Source organism: Strix uralensis, chromosome 3 (assembly GCF_047716275.1).
Source record: "Strix uralensis isolate ZFMK-TIS-50842 chromosome 3, bStrUra1, whole genome shotgun sequence".
NCBI lineage: Eukaryota > Metazoa > Chordata > Aves > Strigiformes > Strigidae > Strix > Strix uralensis.
The window spans coordinates 92,881,225-92,907,806 of NC_133974.1; the positions used below are offsets into that span (position 1 = coordinate 92,881,225).

The window sequence follows — 26,582 nt, forward strand, 5'->3', positions numbered from 1 at the left end:
AAGCAGTTGAATTATGATAAGCAGCATTAGTTGCATTCACATTTTGCCCTCTCCGTGTGGTGTTATAGGAGTAATTAAAAAACACACAAGCATCCATTATAACAGAGCCTAGCAACTCTAGCTCTTGGGGTTCTTGCGTAACCTGTGGAAGGTGACTATATACACCATCCCAATTATCTGTACAATTTTTTGGAGAGTTGCAAAGAGAGAAAACCTGAAGGGTTTGTGGGATTGGCCATGTGTCTACTGGCACTCCCACCAAACAGGTGGAGAATGGATTTTCCGGATTCGCAGTAGAAAGGCACAAGGTTTCTTGATGTGTCATGTTTGCCAAAGTTACCCAGACATTCTGCTTGGGTTGTGGAACTACCCATCCTTCACCCTGATGCAGGTTCCTTGGCTGACTAAACCTCATCAATGCATCTATTGCTCCACTTAGTGTGAGGATGTAAAGACAAATTATACCTCTTTGTTTCATTGTTTTACCTTTTTCCCTATTGTTAGATATCGTCTCTGCATCTGTCCCCACCTACGGGGAGTAACCTGCATCCATGTAGGGATAGCACTATGTATGAAACACTCAGTCTGTAAGTACACAGATTTTGATTCTTGCACTAGCCGCTGTTCGTGATGCTGTAACCACCAAACAGCCGCTGACAAATATAATGACTCCTGATTTTCCCACACATATACAAACTCTTGAGCTGGCTGTCCTGTTAACCTTGCAAGTGCACTCAGTGGATTCTCATGAATCCATGCATTACGACAATTAATGCACCTTAACCCAAAATATAGCTGTGATTGATGTATCCAATATCTTTTCTCACACCCCCCACAGAATAGTTTTACCCAGGCCTTATGGTCTTGACTCTGGCAGCCTAAGCAAGCGTGACTAACCCTTGTCACACTAACATTTAACCATTCAATAATTCCCCAAACATCTGACAGCGTTGCCCAGTAAAGTGATTGTCCAAGTAGACTCTCAATCCGCGCTAGAACCGGCTGAATCTTCAGTCGCTGTCGATGAACTTGTCTCTCTTCCGGCGTCATTGGGAGGTGCGGCAGGTTTCGCCCATCTCGCTGGAACCCATGCGGTGCCTGTTGGTGTAGAAACACAAAGATATTCCCTTCCCCATATTACTACTTTAGCTGGTCCTTTCCACAATCCATCTTTTGGATCCTTATAATTTACCCATATCTCTTTCCTTCCCTCACTTACTTTTGCCTTTTCATAATGTAACATAGCTGGTGGTTGTTCTGTGTCTCCAAATATACACAAGTGATTCATTACAAATAATGTTTTTGCTAATCTTTCTTGTACATCCTGTATTTCCTGATATTTTGCTACATAACGTTTCAAGGTACCATTTGCTCTCTCAACTATGGCCTGTCCTGTGGGAGAATGCGGTATCCCTGTTACATGCTTCACTCCCCACTTGCTTAAAAATCTCTGCATTCGACTTCCGACATATGCTGGCGTGATCCATTCTAGCACCCATGTCTCCCCCGTTTTCTTTTTAGACTGCGTAATAGCTCCGAGCAAATGCTGTGAACCCATCCACACAAGTATGTCCAGGGGGAGCTCAGCGTCTCTCCGACGCACTTGTCCAGAAGTAATACGGTCCATAATCTGTTGTAGCACTCGCTTCTGGTCTGCTGATAAAGACACCACCTGTGCAGGGTCATTTCCTTTTAACAGTGGTCGTAATTGTTGTAAAAGTTCGTTTGGGATGCCCACTATAGGTTTTAGCCATTGTAAATCTCCTAATAGCTTCTGAGCATCATGCAGTGTTGAGATTTCAGGATTAATTGTCAATTTTTGTGGTGCTACTATTTGTTTCATCAAAGACAATCCCAAATACTTCCATGGAGCTGTTTTTTGTATCTTTTCTGGTGCAATTACCAATCTTTGCTTTGCAAGGGTGTTTACAATTTCTTTTATCTGTGCTTCTGTAAATGGTTCTTTCTGTGCAAATAATATATCATCCATATAGTGATAAATTATAACATTAGTCCATTTTTGACGTAATGGCTGTAAGGCTGCATCTACAAAAATCTGACATAAAGTTGGACTATTTCTCATTCCTTGTGGTAAAACTGTCCATTCAAACCGTTGATCTGGCCCTTCTCTATTTATTGTTGGTAAAGTGAAAGCAAATCGGCGCATGTCCTTTTCATGAAGCGGAATCGTAAAGAAACAATCTTTTAAGTCCACAATCAATATAGGCCATTCATAAGGTAACATAGCTGGATTCGGCATACCTGGTTGTAAAGCCCCCATTGGTTCCATTTGTTTGTTTACTTCCCTAAGGTCATGCAAAAGTCGATATTTGCCTGATTTCTTCTTTATGACAAATATCGGAGTATTCCAAGGACTAGTAGATAATCTTAAATGTCCTTGCTGATATTGTTCTTGTACTAGCAAGTGTGCTTGCTCAAGACTTTCCCTTTTTAGTGGCCATTGCTTTACCCATATTGGATCGTCAGATGTCCAAGTTATAGGGATCGGGAAAGTCCAAGCAATGGCCATTAGGATAAATGGTGATCGTTTGTCAAAACTATTCCCATTTGTGCTAACACATCTCTTCCAATTAAACAGTTTACCCCTGGAGGTAATTGCACTACAGCAAGCACTGCTGTGACTGTTTGTCCTTCAATTGTTAATTGCAGGGGCGGCGTTCGATTAGCTAAGGTTAAACCACCCACGCCAGTGATGGTAGTGGTATGCTCTTGTAACGGCCAGCCTTGTGGCCAAGAAGAAGGCGACAGTACGCTGGAATCTGCGCCTGTGTCTAACAACCCTTCCACAGTTATTGCATTACCTTGAAATGACAGGTGAACAGTCTTTCTGGGTCTTGTACTCAGATTCAGTGTTAGCAGGGTCAGGCTTCCTGTGGATCCGAAGCCTTTGTTTCCGCGACTCTCCTCAGTTATTGGTCGTATTGTTTGAGTCACTTGTGGCAGGGGCACCAACTGTGCAATCCGTTGTCCCTGTGCAATCTTTACTGGTGGATTCAATGTATATGCCATAATATAGATTTCACCTTCATAATCTGCATCGATAACTCCCGGTAAAACAAATAGTCCACATTGTGATGCCGATGATCTTCCTAATAATAAAGCTCCCATGGCTCTCCCATTAATGATGATAGGTCCTCGTACGTTCGTAGATATTGTTTGAGGATTAGTTGTTAACAGGGTAACATCTACTGCTGCTGCCAGGTCCAACCCGAGACTTCCCCGGGTGGCGGGTTGAAGGACTGCGCTGCGGCTGCAACTTTCGTCGTCGCGCGGCGGCCGGCGAACGCGCTCCGTGTGGAGTTTCCCGACCGTCTGTGGCAAACCCCCTCATTATGGGAGTTGGATCGGCAAGTTTGACACCATACATTTCTGGCTGTACAACTCTTTCGTACATGCCCTGGAGCTCCGCATCGGTAACACCGCAGCTGCCCCTTTTGAGGTGTTTGCACTCTAACTGCTGGCGAGGTCTGGAGAGGCGCAAGGGCTGCCATAACCTGACTTTGAGTAGCCTGAGCCTGTTCTTTCATTCCTTCCCCTAATTTCTTTATTGCCTCTACAAGAAAAGCCTGAGGTCCAGTGGGTATCGAGGACGCCTTTTCAAGTACCTCCTCTACAGTCCAATTTGCCCTTAATGTATTCAGTAAACTCTTTGTAGCAGGATTGCCATTTTGTAAAATACATTGTTTTAAGAGAGCACCCTGCATGTAGATAGGTACTCTTGCTCTTTCAATTGCATTTACCAACTTATCTACAAAACTGCCCAAAGTCTCTTCTTTCCCTTGCTTAATCCCCATATACATTGGAACTCCGCCTGGCTCTTTCACTTGCTCTATGGCTTCTCTCACTAACCTCATTGCCTCTCTCACCTTATCCGGACCGAGCAATGCTTGAGCTTCTACTCTAGCATAAGGTCCTAACCCCATTAATTCATCCATTGTAATCCCTTGTAATGGATCTCCTGCTTGCCGCTGTACCGCTACCGATTCTAATACTCTCACTTGCCAATGCGCATTAAACAACAACCACTGACTAGGAGAGAAAATTAACTTTGCTATACCCCGACAATCTACAGGCAAAAGAAGTTGAGTGCTCCAGAGATAATCTAACATTTGACGAACTGGTTCACCAGTAACACCATAAGAACTCACTGTAGAGCGCAATTGTGACAAAAGCTTCCAATCTAATGCCGTAACAGTAGCATTTAGTCCACCAGCTGGGTTCGGCTGAAACTGAACTGGAAAAGCCATTGCTGTCGCCATCTGAGTCATCGCCTCATCCCCTTTCTCTAACCCCTCTCGTGCCAATGCATTCCAAGCCTGACACCTTTCTTTAGCGATCTCTATCCCCAGCCCATCTTCTGAGCCAGGAGTAGAATTCTCTCTTTCCGGCGTCACAGTGGGGCTGGACGCGTCAGGGCTACTCAGGGCAGGGGCGGTAGGAGCGGTAGGGAGAACTCGTTCTGAGCTTTCCTGTCCCGTCTCTTCGGAACGTAAAGGTGGTAAAACAAGCTCACGAAACGTAGGCGGTAATGGCCACCTAGTTTCCTCCTCCCCATATCTGGTGTTTTTCTCTTTTGCCGCAACTGCGCCCTGTGCAGCTCTTTTTTCAGCCTGATACCTTAGCAATTCATTATGAACCACCCTCCATAACTTTCCCAACTTTTTTGCTGTCTTATCATCGTTCAATGTTAATTCCCATAATTTATCTCCAAATTTTCGCCATTCCGATAACTCATGAACTACATGTGGATTAATAAAACAACCTTGCTCTACCCCATAAGCTAAAAGCCCCTGAAGATCCTTTTTTACATCTATTCCCTCAACCCGGCGTTGTGTCAGCCAGGATGCAAATAAATCATATGCTGCTTGCCTGTCCATACCTGAATTTTTCCGTTGCAGCCTTTCCAGGTCTCGGCAGCACGTATCAGCAGGGTTCACCTCTTATGACACCCAGGGCGCGGGCCTTTTCTCTTATTTCAGTTGCCTTTCGCCATCCTCGCTGCTTAAGGACCTGAACCACCTTCTCTGGTCTTTATCCTTCGTGGCGCCTTATACGTCCTTTGGCACGTATCACGTCGGGGTCACCATTTGTTGAAAGAACGCAGAGGGAGCCCAGCCATCATTTAATGCACAAAGGCTCAACTTTATTAGTACTCACACTTCTTTTATATCTACAATAATTAGTTCATACATATTGCAAAAAGCGAGCTCCTTATAGGTTGCTAAGGTTAAATACCAATCCCACCCCTTATGATTTCTGCAAGGCCTTCTACATAGTCTTGCTTCTGTTCTTTGTTCTTCTTTGATACTTTTCGGTATTTTCCCATCACGTCGCCGTTGTCAGCAGTTCCTCGGTGCTGTGCCCTTTCTCACGTAGCCAGTTGTTAGCAAACTGCTCCACATGGCTGGAACACTAAAACTGGAAATGCTCTTGTTGGAAAATATGATAGATAAAGGGAAAAGTGATGCAGTCACATACGAAAACCTGGGAAGATGTGACATGAAATAGCATGGATAAAATGCTGTCTATGGGTCAAGACTATTTTGAGGGAGATCTTCTATTGGGGCCAGCAATGCTGGGTTTGAATATGGACAGGCCTATCTTCAGTGTTATTAAAGGAAGAGATCCCTATGGAATTAAATAGTTGCTGCACAAACAAAAGTGTGATGCATTTTTCAAGAAGTTTTTGGTAAGTAATGAGTATCTTGCTCTTTTGAAAAGACTGGGGCTTGGGACTTTTTTTGTTTGGTTTTGGGGGGATTTTTACCTAAAGAAGCTTGGATCAGGAGATCCTTCAGATTTAAGGGAAGGAAAAATGTTTACATATAGTTACAGTTTTACATAGTAAGGGACATTTTTTTTGAGAAAGTCAACTATTTCATCCGGAATTAAGACATAGGAATAGAAAGAAGGATGTGAACATCTGCCATTTGTTTTTCTCAAATGTAAAAAGCTACCTGAGGGTTATATTTTAACAAAAGGGACAAAACTTTGAGGGAAGGACTTCAGACCAGCTGGTTCAATAACAAGTTTAAAAGCAGTACTATAAGTAGGTTGAGAAGTCAAATAGCATTACATCATAAAGAAAATGACAGCTCTGACAAGAAACTATGAGTGTAATAGTATTTCCAGAGATTAAGTACAGAGATAGGGTCTGGCTAAAAAGAAAAAGCTCTAGCTCTGTCAGCCATAGAAGAAAAGGACAGTAAAAATTCTGGAGAGGATGAAGAGATTGAAATTTAGTCAGGCTCAAGATCAAAGCCAATACTTTATCATCAGGACCATAGTGATGCTACACATATGTTGAACATGGAAGCAAAGCAAGGATGTGCAATGGGAATAAGTGCATGGAAACAACATCCAAGATGGAAAAAATCCTTTACAAACTTCATGTAGTCAAGTCATGGATAATTACTAGCTGAGTTTGATTAGTGAAGTGCTTAGACTGAGGTTGATAAAATCTCAAATGTGATCATTTCAAATTAACACGGTATACTTATCCCAAACACAGGCTACCTATTGTACTTCTTTAATCTCATACCAGAGATTTGAGTATGAGATGGGGAGAATGAGTTGTGGTTTCTAGAGCTCTTTTCTTGCTTTCACATGGCAATAGTGTAGTCTTTGCTCATTATGTAAAATTCCATCCAAACTATCTATGTTGTTGTTGTTGTTTCCAGACTGGATTAATGTATCTCTCTGTACTGTGTTTTTTGACTTAAGAACTCGTTATTTATGTCAGCTCAAGCCTTGGGGAAAGGGTGTGTTACGTGGTGGTGGGTGATCTGTTAAGCTTAATGTTTTTAAATGTTGCATGTGGAAGAACTTGTATATCATTTAGAGTTGTGAATTTTAGTTGGTTTCTGCTGTAGTTTTATTTAACAACTTCCAAGGCAGGAATTTGAGGCTCAAGTTAAATTAAGACACCAAATCTTATCTCTTTTGACTGTGTTGCAAATATTTTGTATTTATATAGATTTTTTTTTCACACAGTGTTTATGTTGAAGATTATTAATGAAAAAGAATGCTCACTTGGCAGTGCTCTCTTGCTCATTTTATTGATTTATGGTTCCGTGATTAGGTATTAGCTGTGCAATAAGGTTAGGATTCTCATTTTCTCACCACTATGCAACACATATATTATTTCTTCAGAAACATAGAATTCAGAAATTTTTGAGTAACATTTTCTGTATTTCACTAGTAGACAGAACTATCAGAGCTTATTTTTTCAACATATAAGAAAGTGATAAACCACGGATTTTAATGACTTTTAAATTCATTAGCATTTACTCTTTTTTAAGGGATGTGTAATATTCATATGTTCTACCTACATTTTCAGGTTTTTTTGGAACTCTGAACAAGTACAGTATTTGTTTTGGGAAGGAGGAGAATTCTACTTGCTAATAGTAATATTCTCCTACAACATGTCATTTACATTAGGCTTTTCTGCTTAGGAAGTGTAGAAACGATGTGGCCACAAATTTTCCAATAAAATATGTTGCTTTTGAAAAATGGTTTTTCTTTTGGAACAATAGAAATTAAAAAAAAAAAAAAAGCTGAAACAAGAAGAAAATATTTTGGTTGACTTAAATCATTTTCTGTCTTCCTTCTCCTGTTCTCCCCAAAAAATTATTTTACAGGACATATGTAGGATTTTCTGGCTTTGCTCAGGCTTAGAAAGATTATTATTTTTAAATTTTCCAACTGTAGTTTACTACTTTGTCTGGTCTTGTAAAATGATTACCCAAGGAATCGGACAATTTTTCAGTTTAATTTTTGTTGCAACAGAATATAGAAAAATGTGCTTCTGCATAGCATTAGAACATTTCAGCAGAACTAAAACTGCGAAATATGTTTTGTTATATAGTTCATAGTCAAGTAAACTCTGTAATTAAATAAAACTTGCTTTAAAGGTTTTATTTGTGTCTGACTCCTTTTGGATTGCTTGGAACTATGTAAAGGAATGCGATTTTATTAGTCTGTCCCTTTTCTTACTACAAATACACCTCAGCCATTTTCTTGGGGTAGGTTTCTGGATAATCTCTAGGAATAGGTCTCTGGAGATAATTTTATGAGAGAGAATGTGAATGAGACTGAATGTTTTAAATACTAGTATTCAAAATTAGGCGGTTAAGCATGGATTTAAAGCCTAAGTTATTGCTGCCTGTTGTGATTTTTTTCTTATTAAAAGATTGAAGCCACATAATAAATTCCATTAACATCAATAGCAGTTACAATATGCTTAGCAGTTTAAATCACATAACTGATTATTTTAATTTTACATAACTATTATTTGCATGATTGATATAGGTTGGGTAGCCAACAGTTGGATTTAGAAAGAGACAAAGAAGTGATTCTATCCAATCTTTCCTTTTGTTTGGGAACCTTTGCATTAATTTTCCATGCTGAGAAAATTCTGAGAACCTGTCTAGCTCCTTCTATAAATCTTTGACTGAGTTATATGTGAGACTCGGATAGATGAATCATGTGAAGGCAAGTAATTTGATATTCCCTTATGTATACCTCTGGCCTTAAATTTGCAAGTTTAGTGATGACTGGCATTTGAAGAGAGTTTCTTCCTTATCTTAAAATTTCTAAACAATTTTTTGACTATACCTATCTTTTAATATGTTATTTTTCTTGTTAGATTTTTTTTTAAAATAACTTCATAATGGATTTTCAGAGAAAAAAGTTAGTGCTGAAGTTGCTGCATTTTCACTATGCAAAAGTTACCGTTCTGTTTCAGAGTGTTTCAGAAGAAAACATTTCAATAATCCAAAGGTCCACCAAAAGAAAAAAAGAAAAGCCTGAATTGAATTGTATTCCAAGACACAGTAATTTATTCTATATTAGAACTGTTTTTCCAAAAGCATGGTCCAGTATACTATATTTATCTTTCTCTCTTTTTAATAAGAAATTTCATGCCTAAAGCACAACAATACTATCTTAGACAGGGAAAAACTTGGTAAAGGATTGAAATGCATTAGACAAGGTCACTAATATTTGACACAGTTTTACTCTGCAAGTATTTGTTTGGGATTGTAAATTTGATTCTTATTCCTGTGGACTTTGAAATTTGAATCTCTTCAAAGCTTTTTTATTTATTATTAGATGTAATAAAGTGTTTTTACATAAAAGTTTATTACATTTTCTTACATGGGATAATAAAAAGACTTGTAGCATATTATGGTGTAAGCTCACTGGCATTTAGTGTTATCTTTAATTTCTCATTATGTCAAGAATGCCTAAAATCTGGAAAGCTTTAAATTACTTTTTTTAGGTTGATTAAGTCTAAGTAAATACTAAATCAGAATATATTTTGCATTTACAGGCACTTGCAGACCAGTTTGAAGATGCAAATACACCAGTATCTGAACGTATGAAGATTTTCTACTGTTGTCAGGTGCCTCCACATTGGGCCATACAGGTATGAAGCCAATCCTATTTCAAGCTTTACACTAAAAGCCTGATGTTCTTATTGGTTTTGATACTGCATGACTCCAAAGTCAAGAGAGCGTGATATGATCTTCAGTTGAAACACTGTAGAAATAAAGACATAGCCTAACAACACACCAGGTGTTTCCGGAAAGAAATCAAGTTCTTCAGTGTTTTGCTTTCAGTTGTTTTGTTCTGTTATGCACAGAATTGCTTGTTGTGCAATTTTTCTTTACTTTCCTTTTTCCTCCAATAAAAAATGGACCAAAACTTAAAAGCTTCCAAAATATCTCCTGGAAAAATAATCTTGCCACTGTCTTACTATTTATTACTGGTTTACTTATGCTATTACTTGTGTCTTTCTCATCTTCTGATGATCACTCACTTTGGGTTGTTTGCAGGAGATGGATCATGGTCAAAGCAGCCAAATTAAGAGTCAAAAGTACAGTGAAGAACTCCTTGGGCTGAGAAAGTTTTTATTTTCCAGACATGCCCCCTTTTACTAGTGCTGACAGGATTTATTTTTTTTCAAAACTGCACTGTTTATCTTGACAATAAACTCTTTCTAGACAGAAATCTACACATTAGAGTCTTACCTGATGATGCTGTATTTAACAAGCTTAAGAAAACTGTTTGCATTGCATTACCTCTAAAGGTGTTCATGTTGCTTACTTTTAATGGTGTTTTATTCCTTCTTGATTTCTAACCTCAATGCATGTTGCTTTAATCAATTGTATCTTCTCTTAACATTCTGAAATTATTCCACACAACCTTTCAACAGGCACTTGCAATAAAACTAGCAAATGTGGTTTTCATTACCAGTTGTCAGAGTGGCACTGTTCAATCCAAGCCAATTTTCCAAGCCAAAGATAGAAATACTAAAATAGGGATTTATAATGGAAGATGGCTGCAGTCTTCTAGTCATAGTAATGAAGAGGCATTGCCTATATAAATTTTGCCAAATTTGACTCTGAGTAAATTTAATAAAACATAAATGAGATTTAGTTCTAGACACTGGCAAATGTAGTTTTTTTCCTAAATGATTATTATCAAGCTAACAAATAATTACTTTGTTACAGATTTTCAGAGTTTGTTGCATATTTATGCCAGAGAACTGTAGCCAGTTCTTAATTTTTTGACTACCAGTCTATTCCCCTATGGTAACTCCTTGGATTTGTAACAGATATGGAACCCAAGCCTATAAAGTGAGGTCCATGACGTCTGCAGAGAACTTCAGAGAATCAATTCAGGATCAACAAAAACACTGCAGAGGTTCACTGTATGGGATCTCGTAGCATAATTAAGTGTCCTTAAACAGAATGCTCCCATTTGTTTTTGCAAACCAGATTGTATATCTGTCACACATCATAAATAAGTTATCCTTTTTTTAAAGATGAAAACCTATACGTGATTCTAATCTCCTCTTAAAAAATAAACACGAGACCAAAGACAACTTTTCAAAGTCATGAGAACATACCTTGTGTTTTGGGTTTTTTTAATTGAAAAGATGACTCATTTATTTTCATAAGTGCACCGAATTAATAGCTGAATTTGAAATAACAAAGAAGCTGACTTATCTGTGAGGAAAACTCAACTAGGGAGTTGAATCTGAACTCAAATCCAGTATTGATTTGACTGAAAACTAACATTCTTTGACAGTGGCTGTTTGGGACAGTGATTTCTCACAAGTACCTAACAAAATTGTATCAGAGCCTTTCTCTCCCATCTGTGTTTTTTCACAGGTAGAGATTACTATGGCAAAGCATTGCTAGAAGAACAATGCAAATGCCCTCCTTCAGCTTCAGTTTCCCACTCCCAGCATTCCCAAAATCCTACTGCAGCTGCTATGCAGCCACACAGACCACCCCTCATTTAAGGGGTGGAAGTTCGGCTCTGTCAATTCATCCTTGCCATGTCTGTTTCCATTTTGCATTATATTACAAACTAGTTCAAAGTAATTAAGTTACTGACATGAACAAAAGTCAAATCAAAACAATTACTGTTCTGTTGATGGGTTGGGTTTTTTTGGATGTATATATGTTGTTTGAGGCTCCAGCTTGAGGTTTTGGGAGAATAATTCCATATTCTGTCTGCTTCTTGTTGATGTCAGAAATGCCTCTAACATCTTTTAAAAATGTAAATACTATTTACTTATCTATTTTCAGTTACCTGGAATTTCTTATCTTTCCAGCGTCAGCTTGCAAGCTTGCTCTTTGAGCTGGGATGCACCAGCTCTGCCTTACAGATATTTGAGGAGTTGGAAATGTGGGAAGATGCAGTAATCTGCTATGAAAGAGCAGGACAGCATGGAAAGGTAAGAAAAACGGTTTTTACAGCTGAGATCCTGTCTTCAAATAGGTTCTGAAGTATGAAGGACTGTCTGGCTTGAGCTGTAAATTCACTAATGACACTCACTTCTACAGGGCTATCATGAGAAAAGTCTGTTTAGGAAAAATGGACACATGATGTATGAGTCTGTCATAACCTGTTATTGCTAAAAACAGAAAATAAGATTCGGAGTAATGACCACATGAAGTAGAAGTTTGTAAATAAGAAATAACTTTACGAAGCAAGCAGATTGCAATAGTGATTCTTGAAAATATTCAAGGAAAATTAAGTTAAAAACTATGAATGCACAACAAGGTGTAATGTGGACATTTCAAGAAGGCTGTACCAATCATTCATGATGGGGTCTTGGAGCTTTGTCTGAAGGGATATTAATTTTCTTTCCCACTTGATTTCGAAGTATTAACTGTAGTTTTTAAAAACACTTTAAATAGAACAACATCAGTGCTTGATGTATTTAATTAACTAATGTTAACATATTCAAATTACATAAACATTTGAGACAAGAAGTGGCATTAAGATTAAATGGCTTTATTTTGTGAAGCCTATGTTGATGTTTTCTTGAACTTCTCCATCATTTCTTTAACACTGCTGCAGCTATATGTGGTCAGCTTCAGACAAAGACAATATAAAGCCATCACCTAACTCTATGTATTGGTGACAGAATTGTTTAAAAATGCTGGTAGCAGGCTGTAGCAACCTTCCTGTTGTTGATTTATTTTGTTGTTACAATTAGAGCAATGGTAGGAAGATTTTTAAAAATGATACCTGGAAGCAATGCCTACTTGTGTGTAACCTCAGCTGTGTCCTCTTTCTGGTGCAGTCTCTCACACAGGAAGACTGTAACAGGAACTTACGCTATCAAGCATTGTTTCCAGAATTTATATAGCTTTCAGAAGTATGCACTTTCAGACAAAACCATGTTTTTTTCTTTTCTTCCCTGTTCTTCTGTTTGGTATATGGTAGCATTAAATATGTGAACGTATGTGTGCCTTTATGACACCATAAGTACAAAGACTATGCTTAAACTAATTTAAGCTTACAGAATAGAGAGCTATAACTTCAATTAATAGAAAAAATGCAGAATTTCTCATACTTACATATTTTTTTCTGATTGTCATGCACCAATGCCTAGATTTTGGTCATTATAAACTGACAGATGTTTTGCTGGCAAATCCTGTGTCACATTATGCACGCCTTGGGGATGGTATGCTAATATCCCAATCTTTTCAGTACAGTGGAGAAATAGAGGTCAATATTTTCCATTTCCTGGAAATGCATTCTATCCTAGTTATAATCACAAACTGCCCTTAGGGAGCTATGAAAATGGCACTCAGAGAATAGGACAGGATATCTGACACAGGAAACTGCTTAGAAATGCTTTGAGAATAGGGTTTGTGCTGTGCTTTGAAAAACAGAAAATGCTATGTAGGTACTAAGTAACGGTAGTGCTGGAAAAAAAAAAAGCTAGCTTCAGGCCAAAAAAAGCCAGAAAACTAGAAACATTTAGCTCTACACTGAGGGGACTGACTATTTGAGCTACTTATCAGAAAGCTTTCAGAGGGTGAACTGTTTGTATTTATCAAAAATGTTTTTATGTTTTTAAACATGGTAGTTATTCTTTTAGAAATGCATGGGAATCTACTAGAGCAGTATGTTGTTCAGTGGATGTTCATGTCACCAAAGAACTTAGCATATATATGCCCAAAAGAACAAAGTCTATTAAATAAACTTCTGCATGCTTTTCACTCACAAATGCTTTTATATAGAAAACCTGAATTTAAATACTGAAAAATCAATAAAACAGCCAGATATCAACAATATCAATGCATTTGAGTACTTACACATCGAAGTAGTATGTTCCTTCCTCCTACCTTTGAATTATGCACTGACAAAGAAACAGAGCATGTGAAGCTCCACATTATGCACTTGGGAAATACATAATTCACTCAGTTATAATAAGGCCATGTAGCAGGAAAAATTTGGGAGAGTAAGATGCCACTAACGTTTAGCAAAATTCTTTTACTATATACATATCGTTTACTAGATATGGCTCTATACTCACTCTGTTCATAATCTGAACAAAATCAGTAGAAACTGATGTCATAACATGAGTCAACAGAAGAGTAACAGAGTGCCAAGTGATGAGCAAAACAGGGCACAGACCAAAAAAAAGAAGTATTATAAAATTCGAATGCACAGTATGTTGATAGTTGCTGTGGCTTTCTCATTCCAGTCTTTTATTTGTATTCCTTTAACAGACTTGTTGCAAAAGGAGACGCTAATCTCCGTGTGTGTAGTGAGAACTGGTGTTGAAAAGTGTCCCTCTCCCTTCTTTTAACTGTGAGGGGGACTTGGAGATCTTGAGAGTATTATTTACATTGGACAGCTTTATTTGGTTAAGGTGGAAGAAGTCTCTTCAACTTTCACCGGAAACGGATAATACACTAAAATTAAAACTATTTCTCTGCTAAAGAAAAAAGAAAGGATGAACCGGAGATGTGAATTTTCAGTTCTTCCAATTGAAGTGAGGTCTTTCTCCCTTGCAGGAGCTCTAGAGCATGGTAGCTGTGACCTTTGATAAGTTCATGAGATCTACCTTTTAACATCAGCCTGGTATTCTGTTTTACAACACTGTTTTCAGCCCTTTCACTGTTCCATCATCTCCTCAGATTAAACAGCATGGTACACAGGCTGGTTTTAGACCAACATACCCAGCAGTCCACATTCTACAGAGTTATTTTTCTTGTCATGACATGACACAGATATCTCAAAACATTTGAGCAAGGAAACACAATTATGGTAAGATGTCAGAAACTCACCTCTAAATTCAGGAAATGCTTCCCAGATGCAAAGTCAAGTAGTACTATACCGATCGGTGCATGAGCTTGTTCAAGAACTTGTTTGATTTCCACTGATATCATAACAGATGTAGAAAGCAGCTAAGCACTCCTGTATGTAGCTACAAAATTGCAAAAGAGGAGTAAATGGCTTGCCCAAGGTCAGGTATGAAGTTATAGGGAAAATGAAAAATGAAGAGCTTTCCTTTTCTCTCACTACCTCTTTCCATACTCATCTGTTTTGCTTTTTCATGCTACTTATATGGTAGCCTAGCAAATAACATGCAAGCAGAAAAGATTAAAGCATTTCAGAGAATACTTTGAACTAGCAGAGGAATGAATTGTCAAATAACAGAACTGGTAGATCTGTGAAGGATGAGGCTAATGAATCTTTTAGGAAACAAATGAAGTAAAAGCATAGGAAAACATGGATGGGACAGCAAGTGGAGTTTAGGGTTGGGAAGCCAAATGCAGGATGAATCTTGAACTTGGATTCCAGGAGTCTCTCTAGTAAGTAATAAAAAGGCACATTTTATTTAAAACAGAACCCTCTTTACTGATTGGGGATTTTTCTGAAGCATTGCCTATTTAATTCCCATACCAACCATAGGAGTCCAGAAACCAAGATAACAGCCTAAATCTTTCTCATGTTTAAATCAACTGACTTTTGAACTGAGTATTGAATTTCATCCATTCTGATGCAGACCATTGTGTGAAAAGCAGAGTTGTTATAATTACATCTGTTCAGTCAGCAAGGGTTATACAGCTTCATTTTTTTCTTTTTAGGTAACTTTTAATTGATAATTTTCTTGTCAAAGCTTAGTTCATTTACATATAATTTATAGTTACAAAGCATGTGAATTAATCACTAATATCTCTTTAATAGGTAAGAATAAATCTCTAGTGGTTGTATTTCTTTTATGTACATTGTGTGAGCTTTGTGGAAAATGTTTCTTGATATTTTTGTTAAGACTTGTTTTTTGCAGAAGCAGGATTCGTATCAAAGATTAAATGTACTTTTTTTAAAGTAGTTTACTATAGAGTTAGAAAGGAGTGGCTTTTTTCTTCACAAAAACCTAAGAAAAATGAGAAATCAAGTTGTAGAGTATTATCTGGTTTTGTAAAAGGCAAATGACAGATGTTTTGAGAATACAGGTTTTTTTTAGTTTGTAGTTATGATCCTTTGTATTAGCTTTTAAAGATTTAAGTAATAAAAGGGTTTGTAACATGCCAGAGAGGTGATCAGATAGCTGATCAGATGAAGAAGTCAGGCTTCTGCTTATTTAGTTCTCTGTTTTATCTGTGTGCTGAAATATTTGTGTTGGCAATGAATTCTTGTAAGCTTAGACCAGAACATGATGTTTTTATGCTCTTAAATGTGAACTACAATTAGTGAATGGTTGGCTTTCTATCCAGTTTATGATTAGTACTAGACACTGCCACAGAATAGCAATCTGAGTTTGAGAGTGCCCTGCAGAGGGAAGAGGTAGAGCATCAGCATGCAATGCACTTTTTGCCTCGTAGCTGCTGTTTGCACAGCAACATTTCAGTCTTTTTTCTTCATCTGAAGAGGAAAAAACCCTTACCTTTTGGTGCCTAATGTGATTACTGCAATAATAAAACACCCAGTTCTCTCTGCTCTAGATCACCTTAAAGATCTATTATTAATATGTGTTCCTTTAATCTTGTCATAGCAACTAATGGAGGCAGGGAAGGGGAATTAAACTGCCCTTTAACCAAACGCTCTGCAAGTGCAGTCCTCTTGTTAGGTGAGGTTTTCTAGTGCTTTGACTAGGCTAACTCTAAATTTTAAGTAATAGTTTCTTTGGATTTCTTTGGAGAACTGTTCCATAGGCACTTAAAAACACTTGCCATTAAATTATTTTCCTAATATTCAGCCACTAATTTTCTTAATGGGATTCCATTTTTGCTAGTTTGAAATCTCTTTAGAAGTCTAAACTATACATCCCTTCTTCACATTTGTGCACTTCAAATATCTGTAGGCTTTACTGTTACTTTATTTAACAAAAATGGCAGTAATAATGAAGTGTTAAAATTACTATGTATTAAATAGTTCAAAACAAAGTAAACCAAAATAATTTTTCTAAAAATGATTTTCAGAAAGGATCAATGAATTTTACTGATTGGAGGAAGAGGAGGAAGAGACTTTGATTCTCTAGAGGTGATCTGAAGGGCAAAGAAAACAGTTCTTAGAGAAACAAGAAAAGCAGTAATAATTTAAATGCATAGATGAACTCAGCTTTCCTTTTACATAAACTAGCTATGATAGAAGAATAACTAGAATTACAATGTCAAACTTTAATTCTGAGGCAGACTGTGTTGGATCTTTCTTGGTCAGATGGTCTTTTCTAATAGAAAAATTATACTAAGCTGAATTATGTGTGTTACATTTTTGCAGCAGGGGACTGAGGTAAGAGTTCGGTCTGAACAACAGATCATCTGTCCAGTGTATTTATCTTTTCAAAGGCCACAGAAAGCAGACTATCTCTTGTTTAAAAGAGAAACAATAATTTTATTGTTAGAGCAAGATAGTGACCCTGAGATAAAGAGCTTTTGAAAGTTGGTTACAGCACATAATAGATGTCTGGGAGACCCAGCTTGTGTCTTCTTTTCCATAATCTGAATATATTTTATCTCAAACATTTAAATAAATTTATAACTTCTGCATCTTACGTACAAGAGTAGCATTTCCAAAACTAACAGTATGAAAATGGATGTGTCTTCAGACATAGTAGAATGGAAATAACTATTTTCAGAAAAGAGCAGTTAGAGAAAAAGGAATGATGGTCGTTGCAAGAGTACTTATTAGGATATGTAAAAAACACAGATGATAAACTCTTAGGATTGCACATACCTTGATGGTGCTGATACTGCATTGCTATGAATTAGGTGTAGATTTGATGTCCAGGACTGATATTTGCTCTTTGGACAGAATACACACCTAATATATCAGATAAGGAACAAGCTCCTGCTTGTTTTAATGGATACATTTTCCTTGGTGCATTAAACCAAAAGCCACTGTATTATGTTGATGTTGAAGTTGGTTTTTTTTTTTTTTAAACCAGTTTGGAACCAGATTCTCTCTAGACTTTATCTTTGCTGCTGTGTTGGATCAATATACTATTTCCTTACTAGCCCTACTTCTTAGTCTTCAACTGATGATTGCAAGGTGCTAAAGTGGTATTTGTTCAGGTAGGTGATTAGCTGAAAATAAATTGTCCCATTATGTATTGATTTCTCTTTGTTCTTTAACAGGCAGAAGAAATACTCAGACGGGAATTAGAGAAAAAGGAAACACCAGGATTATATTGTTTGCTTGGTGATGTTCTTAAAGACCACCAGTATTATGACAAGGCCTGGGAGCTCTCCAGGCATCGCAGTGCCCGTGCCCAGCGCTGCAAAGGCCTCCTCCATCTCCGCAACCGGGAATTCAGGGAATGTGTGGAGTGCTTTGAACGTTCAGTGCAGATCAACCCTATGCAGGTTGGGAAATGATACACGTGTGGCTTTGTTTTAGTTGGTATGTTCAGTTATGAATGATGACACACTTTTTTAAAAGGCAATTCTGTGCACAGTTGTCAAAGTAACAGCTTATTACTGTTCTTAGCAAATTTTTCACCACAGCTTGAAAGCCAAGCTAAAAATGGTAGCATAATGAAGACATCCATTTGTGTTCAGGTCTTTGCATGCAGCAAACTCTTTGCCTGTACAGGTCTTCTATTTCAAAGAGGTCAAGCCATTGAAAATTAATAATTGTCATCAAATAAATCATGAACAAGTGTCAAGTAAAATAGTTACAAGAAGAATGCTGTACAGATTTTAATGAAATTATCTTTTTGCCTTGTCTGTTGGCTTTGAGTTACAAACTGATCTCTGTATTTCACAGAAATTGTTTTCAAATATTTTGGTCTGTCCTGCTTTGGAGTCACTGAGAAGCATTGTGTTACACTTGTGATGACAGTAGCTTTTATTACAGTAATGCATCAAAACTGAAACCAAAACTGAAACTGACAGTTTTTGTAATCTTGTTTCAGTTTCTCAACCACTATATTCTATCCTAATAAGGTCCACCCCGTAAAAGGTCTTGAGAATTTAAAACAGCTTTGTGGTTGTTCGTGTATATAAGTTGTGTTCTTTGTAGCCATTTCCAGGTACATGTGAAAGTACGATATTCATCCTTCTTGCCCTCCAAAAAAGTACTGCTGAAGCTGCTGTTCTGAGTTCCACATAACTAGCTGGACTTCTGCTTTAGAAAAAATTTAAAGGTCTCCAGCCTTCAAAGTCATTTATTTGGAAGCTTTTTTGTATTTCAGTGGCATATTTTATTCCAGTGAATCAGAGTCCTGTTCTTACTCAAGTGAACTCCAGATAACTTATAAACACCTTCAGAATGGAAAGCAAAATGAACTAAAATGCTTGCCTTGTCTTTCAGTTCTCTTACTGACTCAGGAAATGCCAACAAAATATATGTTACTTAGATAGGAACCTTACTGAAATCAAGAGGACTCCCAGATAATAAAGGGCTGCAGAAGATGGCCTACAGTGCTCAAAACGGAGAGGTATCCTCCTGAGATGCTTTTTTACTTTGTGTCCTATCCAAAGGAAGCTTAAAATGAAAGGCATTCCAAGAAAAATAGGCCAGTCCATATAAGAAAGAGAACATTTCCTCCTCTGGTTGCTCAGGAAGCTCTATTTAAGATTCAGATGAATTGTTTCAAACAAATAGATTGAGCAAATGATAGTGTGGATTGACATACAGCAGTATGTCAGTCATACATACAGCGGTCTTCTAAAGTCTATCCATATTCTGTCACTACAGAAATTAATTGTTTCCTATTCCAGGATGTCTTGTGGACGAAGAGCAGAAAGGAAGGTGATTCTAGATGCAAGGACTTTAATACAAGGAAAATACTAATTAATTCATTCATTTTTTCCAGAATTGTGATTAATTTATCAGGTAAACAAGGACTCCCTATTACAAAGAATATTTTTTTTGTGACTATCAAAAACCTTTTTGGAGGAACACATTTTTAGACTGTAGCAAGTGATTCCCCCAAATATCTAATGGATAAAACCATTCTCTGTCAACTCTTCTTTAATCTTGTGTACTCTTTGGCCAACTGGTCAAATTTGGTTGCGGTCTCTGAGGTAGGTCTTTGCACTATGAGCCAACCACCATATTAAACTTTGGAGGATCCACTAAGGATCAATATATATTAGTTCAAATATATCAGAAACTCATCTTCATTAGCACTGTTGCTCACAGAATTACTTGTTCTAGTACATGCCCAGTGGATGACAGATGCATTTCTCTTGCGCTTTCACTGTGGGCATCTTGCAAGGCTGGGCTGAGGCAATTCCAGAGATCAAAGAGCTCATGCAGTCAGTTCTCCAGAGGTGAAAGTCTGTGTAACAAAACTTACGGCTTGTTAAATTACAGATTTGTTCGTTCTTGTGCTGAAAACTGTATGGTTCTCTATATCTAGTCACTTCAATTTTCCAGAAATAAGAGTGTTCATAGCACCTTTTTTTTTTCCCCACACCATTCTCCACCATGTCACAGTCTGCAAGAAAAGAATAATCCTCTTTTGTGCTAGACTATTTGGCTCATAACTTCTCAGGCGAATTTTCTTGTGTGTGAAGCAAGACAAGTGATCTCTCCAGTTTGGGAAAACAGTCACACTTTAGAGGTCAGTTTGCCATCAACTACATCCGGAATTTAAAGTTTTGGACAATGCAATGAGAGCCTTATTCTCAAGAATTCTTCTCATTCATCTTGTAATAGTAAAAGTAATTTAAACGAGTTAAGCTAGAATCTCTCATTGGAAATGATGATATAAGTCTCTATACTTACTTAAAACTATGTTACGTTCTGTCAGTATGTTGGGTTCAAAAGAAACTGAATTATAAGGAAGATAAATAATGCCAAAAAATGAGTAATTAAAAAGGTAATCAGCTAGGATTTCACTCAACTACAGCTCTTAAAATGTTATGGTAACTACTAACTTCAAAGACTAATTTTGCTCTACAGAGTATAGATTGTTTCTAAACACTGCTGCACTCCTAAGACTATTGTACTAAAGAGTACTGGATTCTGAAAAAAAAAATCTGCATGTATTTGCTGTATGCAAATAGTAGAAATTGCTTTAAAAATGCAAGAGATTTTCTTCAGATATATGATTTGGGTTTTTTCTTTTTAAGTATTCAGCTATACTGTAATTAGGTTATTTTGGAACGATATTCCCACTAATATGAGAGAATTGTTTAGACTTTCTTAAAAGCATTTTCATAATCATTTAGACTTATTAAAGACTGCCTGGAAATTCCTGATGGCAAGTTTTAACAAAGAGTTCAAGCCTAAATTATCTTCCTTTGCTGGTCACTGTCTTCACTTTTGAAAAGGATAAAAATTTACAGCTCATTTTCATGTGTTTTTCCAATCAGCAGCAACATTTGAACCTCTAGCCAATGCACTTTTTTCCCAAAAAAGAACTTTAACCTAGTTCCACAAGCCTTGACAAAAGTCATTTTTTGAACTTTGGGTGAGGTTTTCCTTATGCTGCGTTTCAGTCAGTCACTTTCCTCAGAGCAGTTGTTACATCAGCCAATGGGATCTGCAGATTTTGTGCCCTCTCCAATAAAAAGGGAATTCTTACCATTCTTTCCACAAAAAAATTGCTTAAGTCTATTCTTAAAGTGTATCCTAAATATATTATTAGAGTCACTGTACTTCTTACATTGTGGAAGAAATTCATGCTCCCTTTCCAGATATCTAAGGGATAATAAAATACCATTTCATTGCTATAGTAGATCAAAGGCAATGAACCTTGTTTTTTTTCATTTGGTTGGTTTTGATTGTTTGGTTTTTTTACACAACTACCATGTTTTTTCATTTAACCTGTCAGACTTGTTCTTTTCAAGCTTTCTCATTTGTCTAGCACACCAGCTTTTAAAGTATGTCCTCTTAATAATCTCCTTTATTTTGTTTTTAACCGTTATAATTGTCTAGTCTTTGTAGAGCCTTTTTGAATGACAATATGCAGTTGCTCCAAGCCTTGAAGTGTCTTCTATTTAAATGTTTCGAGTCTTTCTGTAGACCTTTAGTCTTTTAGCTGCCCCTTTTAGTTTTTAACATAGCTTTTCCATTTTAAGTATCTCTTTAAATTTAATTTCCTCAGCCAACATAATGAGTTGCCTTTGTTCTTGAAGGATTACTGCATCTAGATATATTACAAAGTATCTTTTGTATGGTAACATTTTGAACCAGCTCATTCATTCTGGTCAGGATCAAAGTAAGTACTGTCTTCTGACTAGCTTCTTCATACCTAAAAAATTTAGTCTTGGAAATTCATCCATTATGGTATTTACTAAACTATGCAGAATAATTGAAATCTCCCTGTATTTTCTGGGATTTCCTCTTTCACAGCCTTCTGATATACCCCAGCATGTTACCTTCTCCATTTTAGTCAAGTACTCTGAGATACAGTCTTTATACTGCTTTTTAACTGAGGCCTGAAATTTTAATCCATACCAGTTATGTTGTTCATTTACACAGTTAATTTTCTATATGATTGATGTGGAAGTTTTCTTTAACATATAGATGACATTCTTCCATCTGCACAACCTATTCCATTTTCTGTCTACTTTTTGCTTCCATATCGTACCATCTCATGAAGCTCCTTGACTTAATTCCCATGCCAGAGACTTTTCATCTCATTCTTCTTGTCTGCTAAAGGATGCCTTTTGGACACCTTTCTCAACCTTCTCCATCATGTCCAGTTCTTACATTTTTTCCATTCAGTCAAAACTTTCATACATAGCTACTACTAGGCAAAATACCTTGTTTCCAATTATTAAGAAAAGAAAGTTATTTATCATTCTTAGCAGTCACTGTTATTATTTTTACTAGGTACCTGCTTATATAGCTTTTTTCCACATAAATAAAGAATCATTTTACTTTCTCCTCATGCTGTAACTTTTCCTTGAGAAAGGAGTTCACAAACTTAAGCACTGGATGTAGCTGCGCACCATCAGCCTCAAAAAATTAAAATGGTGGAAGTTTCAGTCAAATCAGGTTCTGGAAGAACAAGCTCGGAAGTGAGATTGTGTTGCTGTTACTCGTTAGAATTATTAAAAATGCAGTGATTGTTTTTCTCTCACCCTTTACAGAAGCACTGTTTAGTTTGTATCCTGAGCTATAGAGTTGGAGCTAGCCTTCAATTTCATACTTGATTGGTCCCATCTTTACCCTGGCTTTTCATGTCCAGAAAGTTATTGATCTAGAAAGAAGAGAAAGGGGAGTTAATAAGGTAGCAGCCATGTGGGAGTGCCGGACTTCTGGAAACTTGGTCGGTAAAAGAGGCTTAAAAAATGAGATTGACTAAATGTTTTTTTTCTATTAATTTTGCCCTCTGAGATTTTTGGAAACATTGTTTTTTCCTCGTGTGCAGTTTCTTCCTTGAATGATGAGTTTAAAGATCATGAAAGGCGACAGGCTGACAGTGCTGAAAAGTAGATTTTCATGTTTGTCCAGGCCAGGTGTAATTGGCAGTTTTATCTTCATCTATTCATCCGTATTCTCTGAGGATGGCCCATCCACATACACCCTCAAATGCAAAGTGATATCTTTATTGCCAAGCTTGTTCAGTTGTTTTCTTGATATCATCAAGACTGCCCACCAGGGTGCCAGATCTGACAGGGATGAATGTCATACATTTATGTTCTGGGATCTAAGGTTTTGAAGCAGATTAACTATGAATTCTATAACAGGTAAGTCAGGAGCAGATATGTTGTTGCTGATTTTAAGTTGGGTTTCAGAGTCAGAAAAATGAGTCAGATCTGGAGAGAACTGCAAAAACATCTGCTACAGAGTTTGCAATTATTCTGTAGAGGTAGAAGCTCCTTGCTTATGAACCAACAACTTTATCTTCAAACTTGTAAGATCTCTGATTTGCAAATGTTTCTTAAGGTAACGTTTTTGTATTTAAATAGCCATTATAGTTTCCTCTGAAGAACCTGAGTTATCACTTGCTTCAGAACTAGTACCCAAAACACAAGAGGATATAAACATTAATCAGACATCTTGAAAAGTAATATGTTGTTGTGCAATATAAATTAATGTAACCTTTTCTTCCATCTTCCTCTTCCCAACCTTTTTCCCTCTCTCAAAAAATTTTCCAAGAAGACCTATTTATGTTTCTTATCTTGGCATTTAGAATGGTGAAACAGCTGAGCTTATTGCAGTAGGTAGTACTACCTGGAATGATTTTGCAGCACATTATACAATGTTCTGATTGATTTTGACTGCACACATTTAAACAGCATAATGCTGTCAGAAAATGTTCTGTCAACGTAGCTGGGATTTAATACTTTTCTGAATTACAGAGGTTTTCTAAAAGATAGTACTGCTTAACTTGCAGCTCTGAGAATTAACTGTGTGGCAAATCAGGAACTTGCTGTTGAAAAGCTATGAAAATACATATTTAATCTGCTGTAATTTATGCCTATATCTGTTATTATTTAGAACAGAATACACTATTTCAGTTGGAAGGGACTTAAAACGATCATCTAGTCCAACTGCCTGACCAATTCAGGGCTGACCAAGTTAAAGCTTGTTATTAAGGACATTAAACACTGATAGGCTTCACCTCTCTAGGAAGCCTGTGCCAGTGTTTGACCGCCCTCTCAGTAAAGAAAAACTTCCTAATGTCCAGATTAAACCTCCCCTGGTGCAGCTTTGAACCATTCTCACATGTCCTATCACTCAGTATGAGTCATCAGTGCGCCCTGGCAGCCAAGAGGGCAAACCACTGGTAGAGTTCTGTTCTCTACACAAGGCATTATTTAAATACATTTCTGTCTCTAAACATTGCATTATAAACTAGAAAAGACTGATGTTCTGACAGGTAGAAAGAGCTATAATTGTGTAGTGTTCATGTTCAGTCATTAGAAAAGTTTCTTGTAAAATGTGATTTCCTTGAAATAAATGTCCTAGTTTTTGGCATTTGACATAATTGTAATACTATAAAGTGAATTTGGATTTTTCACAAGTTAAAACAAAATATGCAAATCTCTGAATAGCTATGACTTCTCTAAATGAAGATGTGCTGTTAAAGAGCACCTCACATATGGTTAAGTGGTCTTTATATAGTCAATACCTTTGTTTATCCATATTTATTAAAACATTGAACCTAAAGTTTTCCTATATTCTGCATACACGGTATTATTTATTCCAATGCAATACTATTATGATAGCTGAAAATCAGGTAAAATTAGCAAGAGTAGTGTGTGTTTGAGCATCCAGGCAAAATTATTTTTTTTGTGCAGAAATGTATGTGTGTGTGTATATATATATTTCTCTCTATATATGTAATGATCCATTTTTTTCTCTCCAGCTAGGTGTATGGTTTTCCTTGGGCTGCGCATACATTGCTTTAGAAGGCTATGAAGGTGCTGCCAAAGCATTTCAGCGCTGTGTGACATTGGAACCAGATGTATGTACTTTTCAACAAGCGATTCAGATGGCTTATCTAAAAGCAACAAGGATGTTTTCATTATAAACAAACGAAGCAATAATGAAAAACTTGTTTAAACCCTAGCCCTTTGAATAAATTAAACTTGTGCATGAAGGATATATTTTTGTCATGAGGCATCATAAAAATACTTGCCCAATATGTAACTTTGTCCAAGTATGCATGTGTGAATGTTAAAATATGTTTGAGCAGAAATTCCTTTATGCTTGCATACATTGCTAAAACAGAAAAGGGAATGAATAGACTGAGGCGTGCTAAAAAGAGAGATAAAACAAAAAAATTAAAATACTTAGTCCCCTAAGTAATTGGATTCTCCTGAAAAAAAAGCCAAGTAAGTGGTTGTATGACAGGTAAATTTGTAACTGTATAGTTCATGAACACAGGAAGAATGAGTTTGTTAGCCGATTTTTCAGGATGCACAGGGCAAGTGTACAATGTTACCATTTGAGTGTGACTGTGTATTGAGATAGCAGAGGTGTCAGCTGGATTACCTCTCAGGAATGCACTGGCAATACTTTTGTCAAACAGCCTGACTGCCAGCATGTTGCTCGCTTAGAGTTAATGCCACCTACTTGATAGAAACTATTATTCATTCTCTTCTCTTGGGGAAAGGAATGAGAGAGCAGTGAATGGTGGCAGAGTATTCTTTTTTCTTTATCAATAAACTGCAGTAACTTAGTTCGGGTAAAAAAGATGTACATACATACAACCCTGTATTTAACTGAAATTTTTACTTTATTTATATTTTTTTGTTTCAGTACAGTAGGTTTACTGCCAAGTAGATACTAAAATTGTGTTCACTTATCTTCCTGGGGCCTGTACTTGATTATATTCATATGAACAAGCCAGTTGACTTCTCCAGTGGGTTAAGTGGTATTTCTTTTGTGAGTAAAGGATGCTTGTCGAGCTCTTAATTATGGAGGTGAAACCTATACAACGATCTGTAGCAATGTAATGACCTTTTTCATTAATTAAGCCTCAAAAATATTTCCCAACATGATTTAAATGCTCCTTAAGCCTGGGGATAGCCTTCAGTACCAGAATACATTTCATTGCAGTACCCAGGTACTGTTCTTCAAACTTATACTAGTTGTCACTTTATTGAATTCAGTGGTGTGGCTTCAAATCTACAGCAGTGTAAGGCAATGGGCAGGAATCATCCCTGTACATGGCTTTGCTGGTTTTACCAGAGGAAAGATTCAGCAGTCCATAATCCTTTTCAGCCACAACAGTTGATAAACACTGTTGGAACTAACCCTGTTAGTTTTGCCTGAGATGCATTAGGGGAAATTCAGATTGTTTTTTCCACTAACGGAGTGGTGCAAGTAAGTAGCTTCCATCTAGTGAGAAGTGATGAGCTGCTGGGAGCACTGACCTCTCCAGCCAC

General features: G+C 37.0%; 1 protein-coding gene across 1 annotated transcript in view; it reads left to right on the plus strand.

The window, feature by feature from the left end:
* TTC27 (tetratricopeptide repeat domain 27) overlaps nucleotides 1-26,582 on the plus strand; it is a 143,132-nt gene that overhangs the window by 97,650 nt on the left and 18,900 nt on the right. The window contains exons 11-14 of the mRNA XM_074863362.1: nucleotides 9,353-9,448; nucleotides 11,648-11,770; nucleotides 17,919-18,146; nucleotides 25,058-25,156. Of these exons, the coding sequence (XP_074719463.1) occupies nucleotides 9,353-9,448; nucleotides 11,648-11,770; nucleotides 17,919-18,146; nucleotides 25,058-25,156 (546 nt within the window). The remainder of the gene's footprint in view (nucleotides 1-9,352; nucleotides 9,449-11,647; nucleotides 11,771-17,918; nucleotides 18,147-25,057; nucleotides 25,157-26,582) is intronic.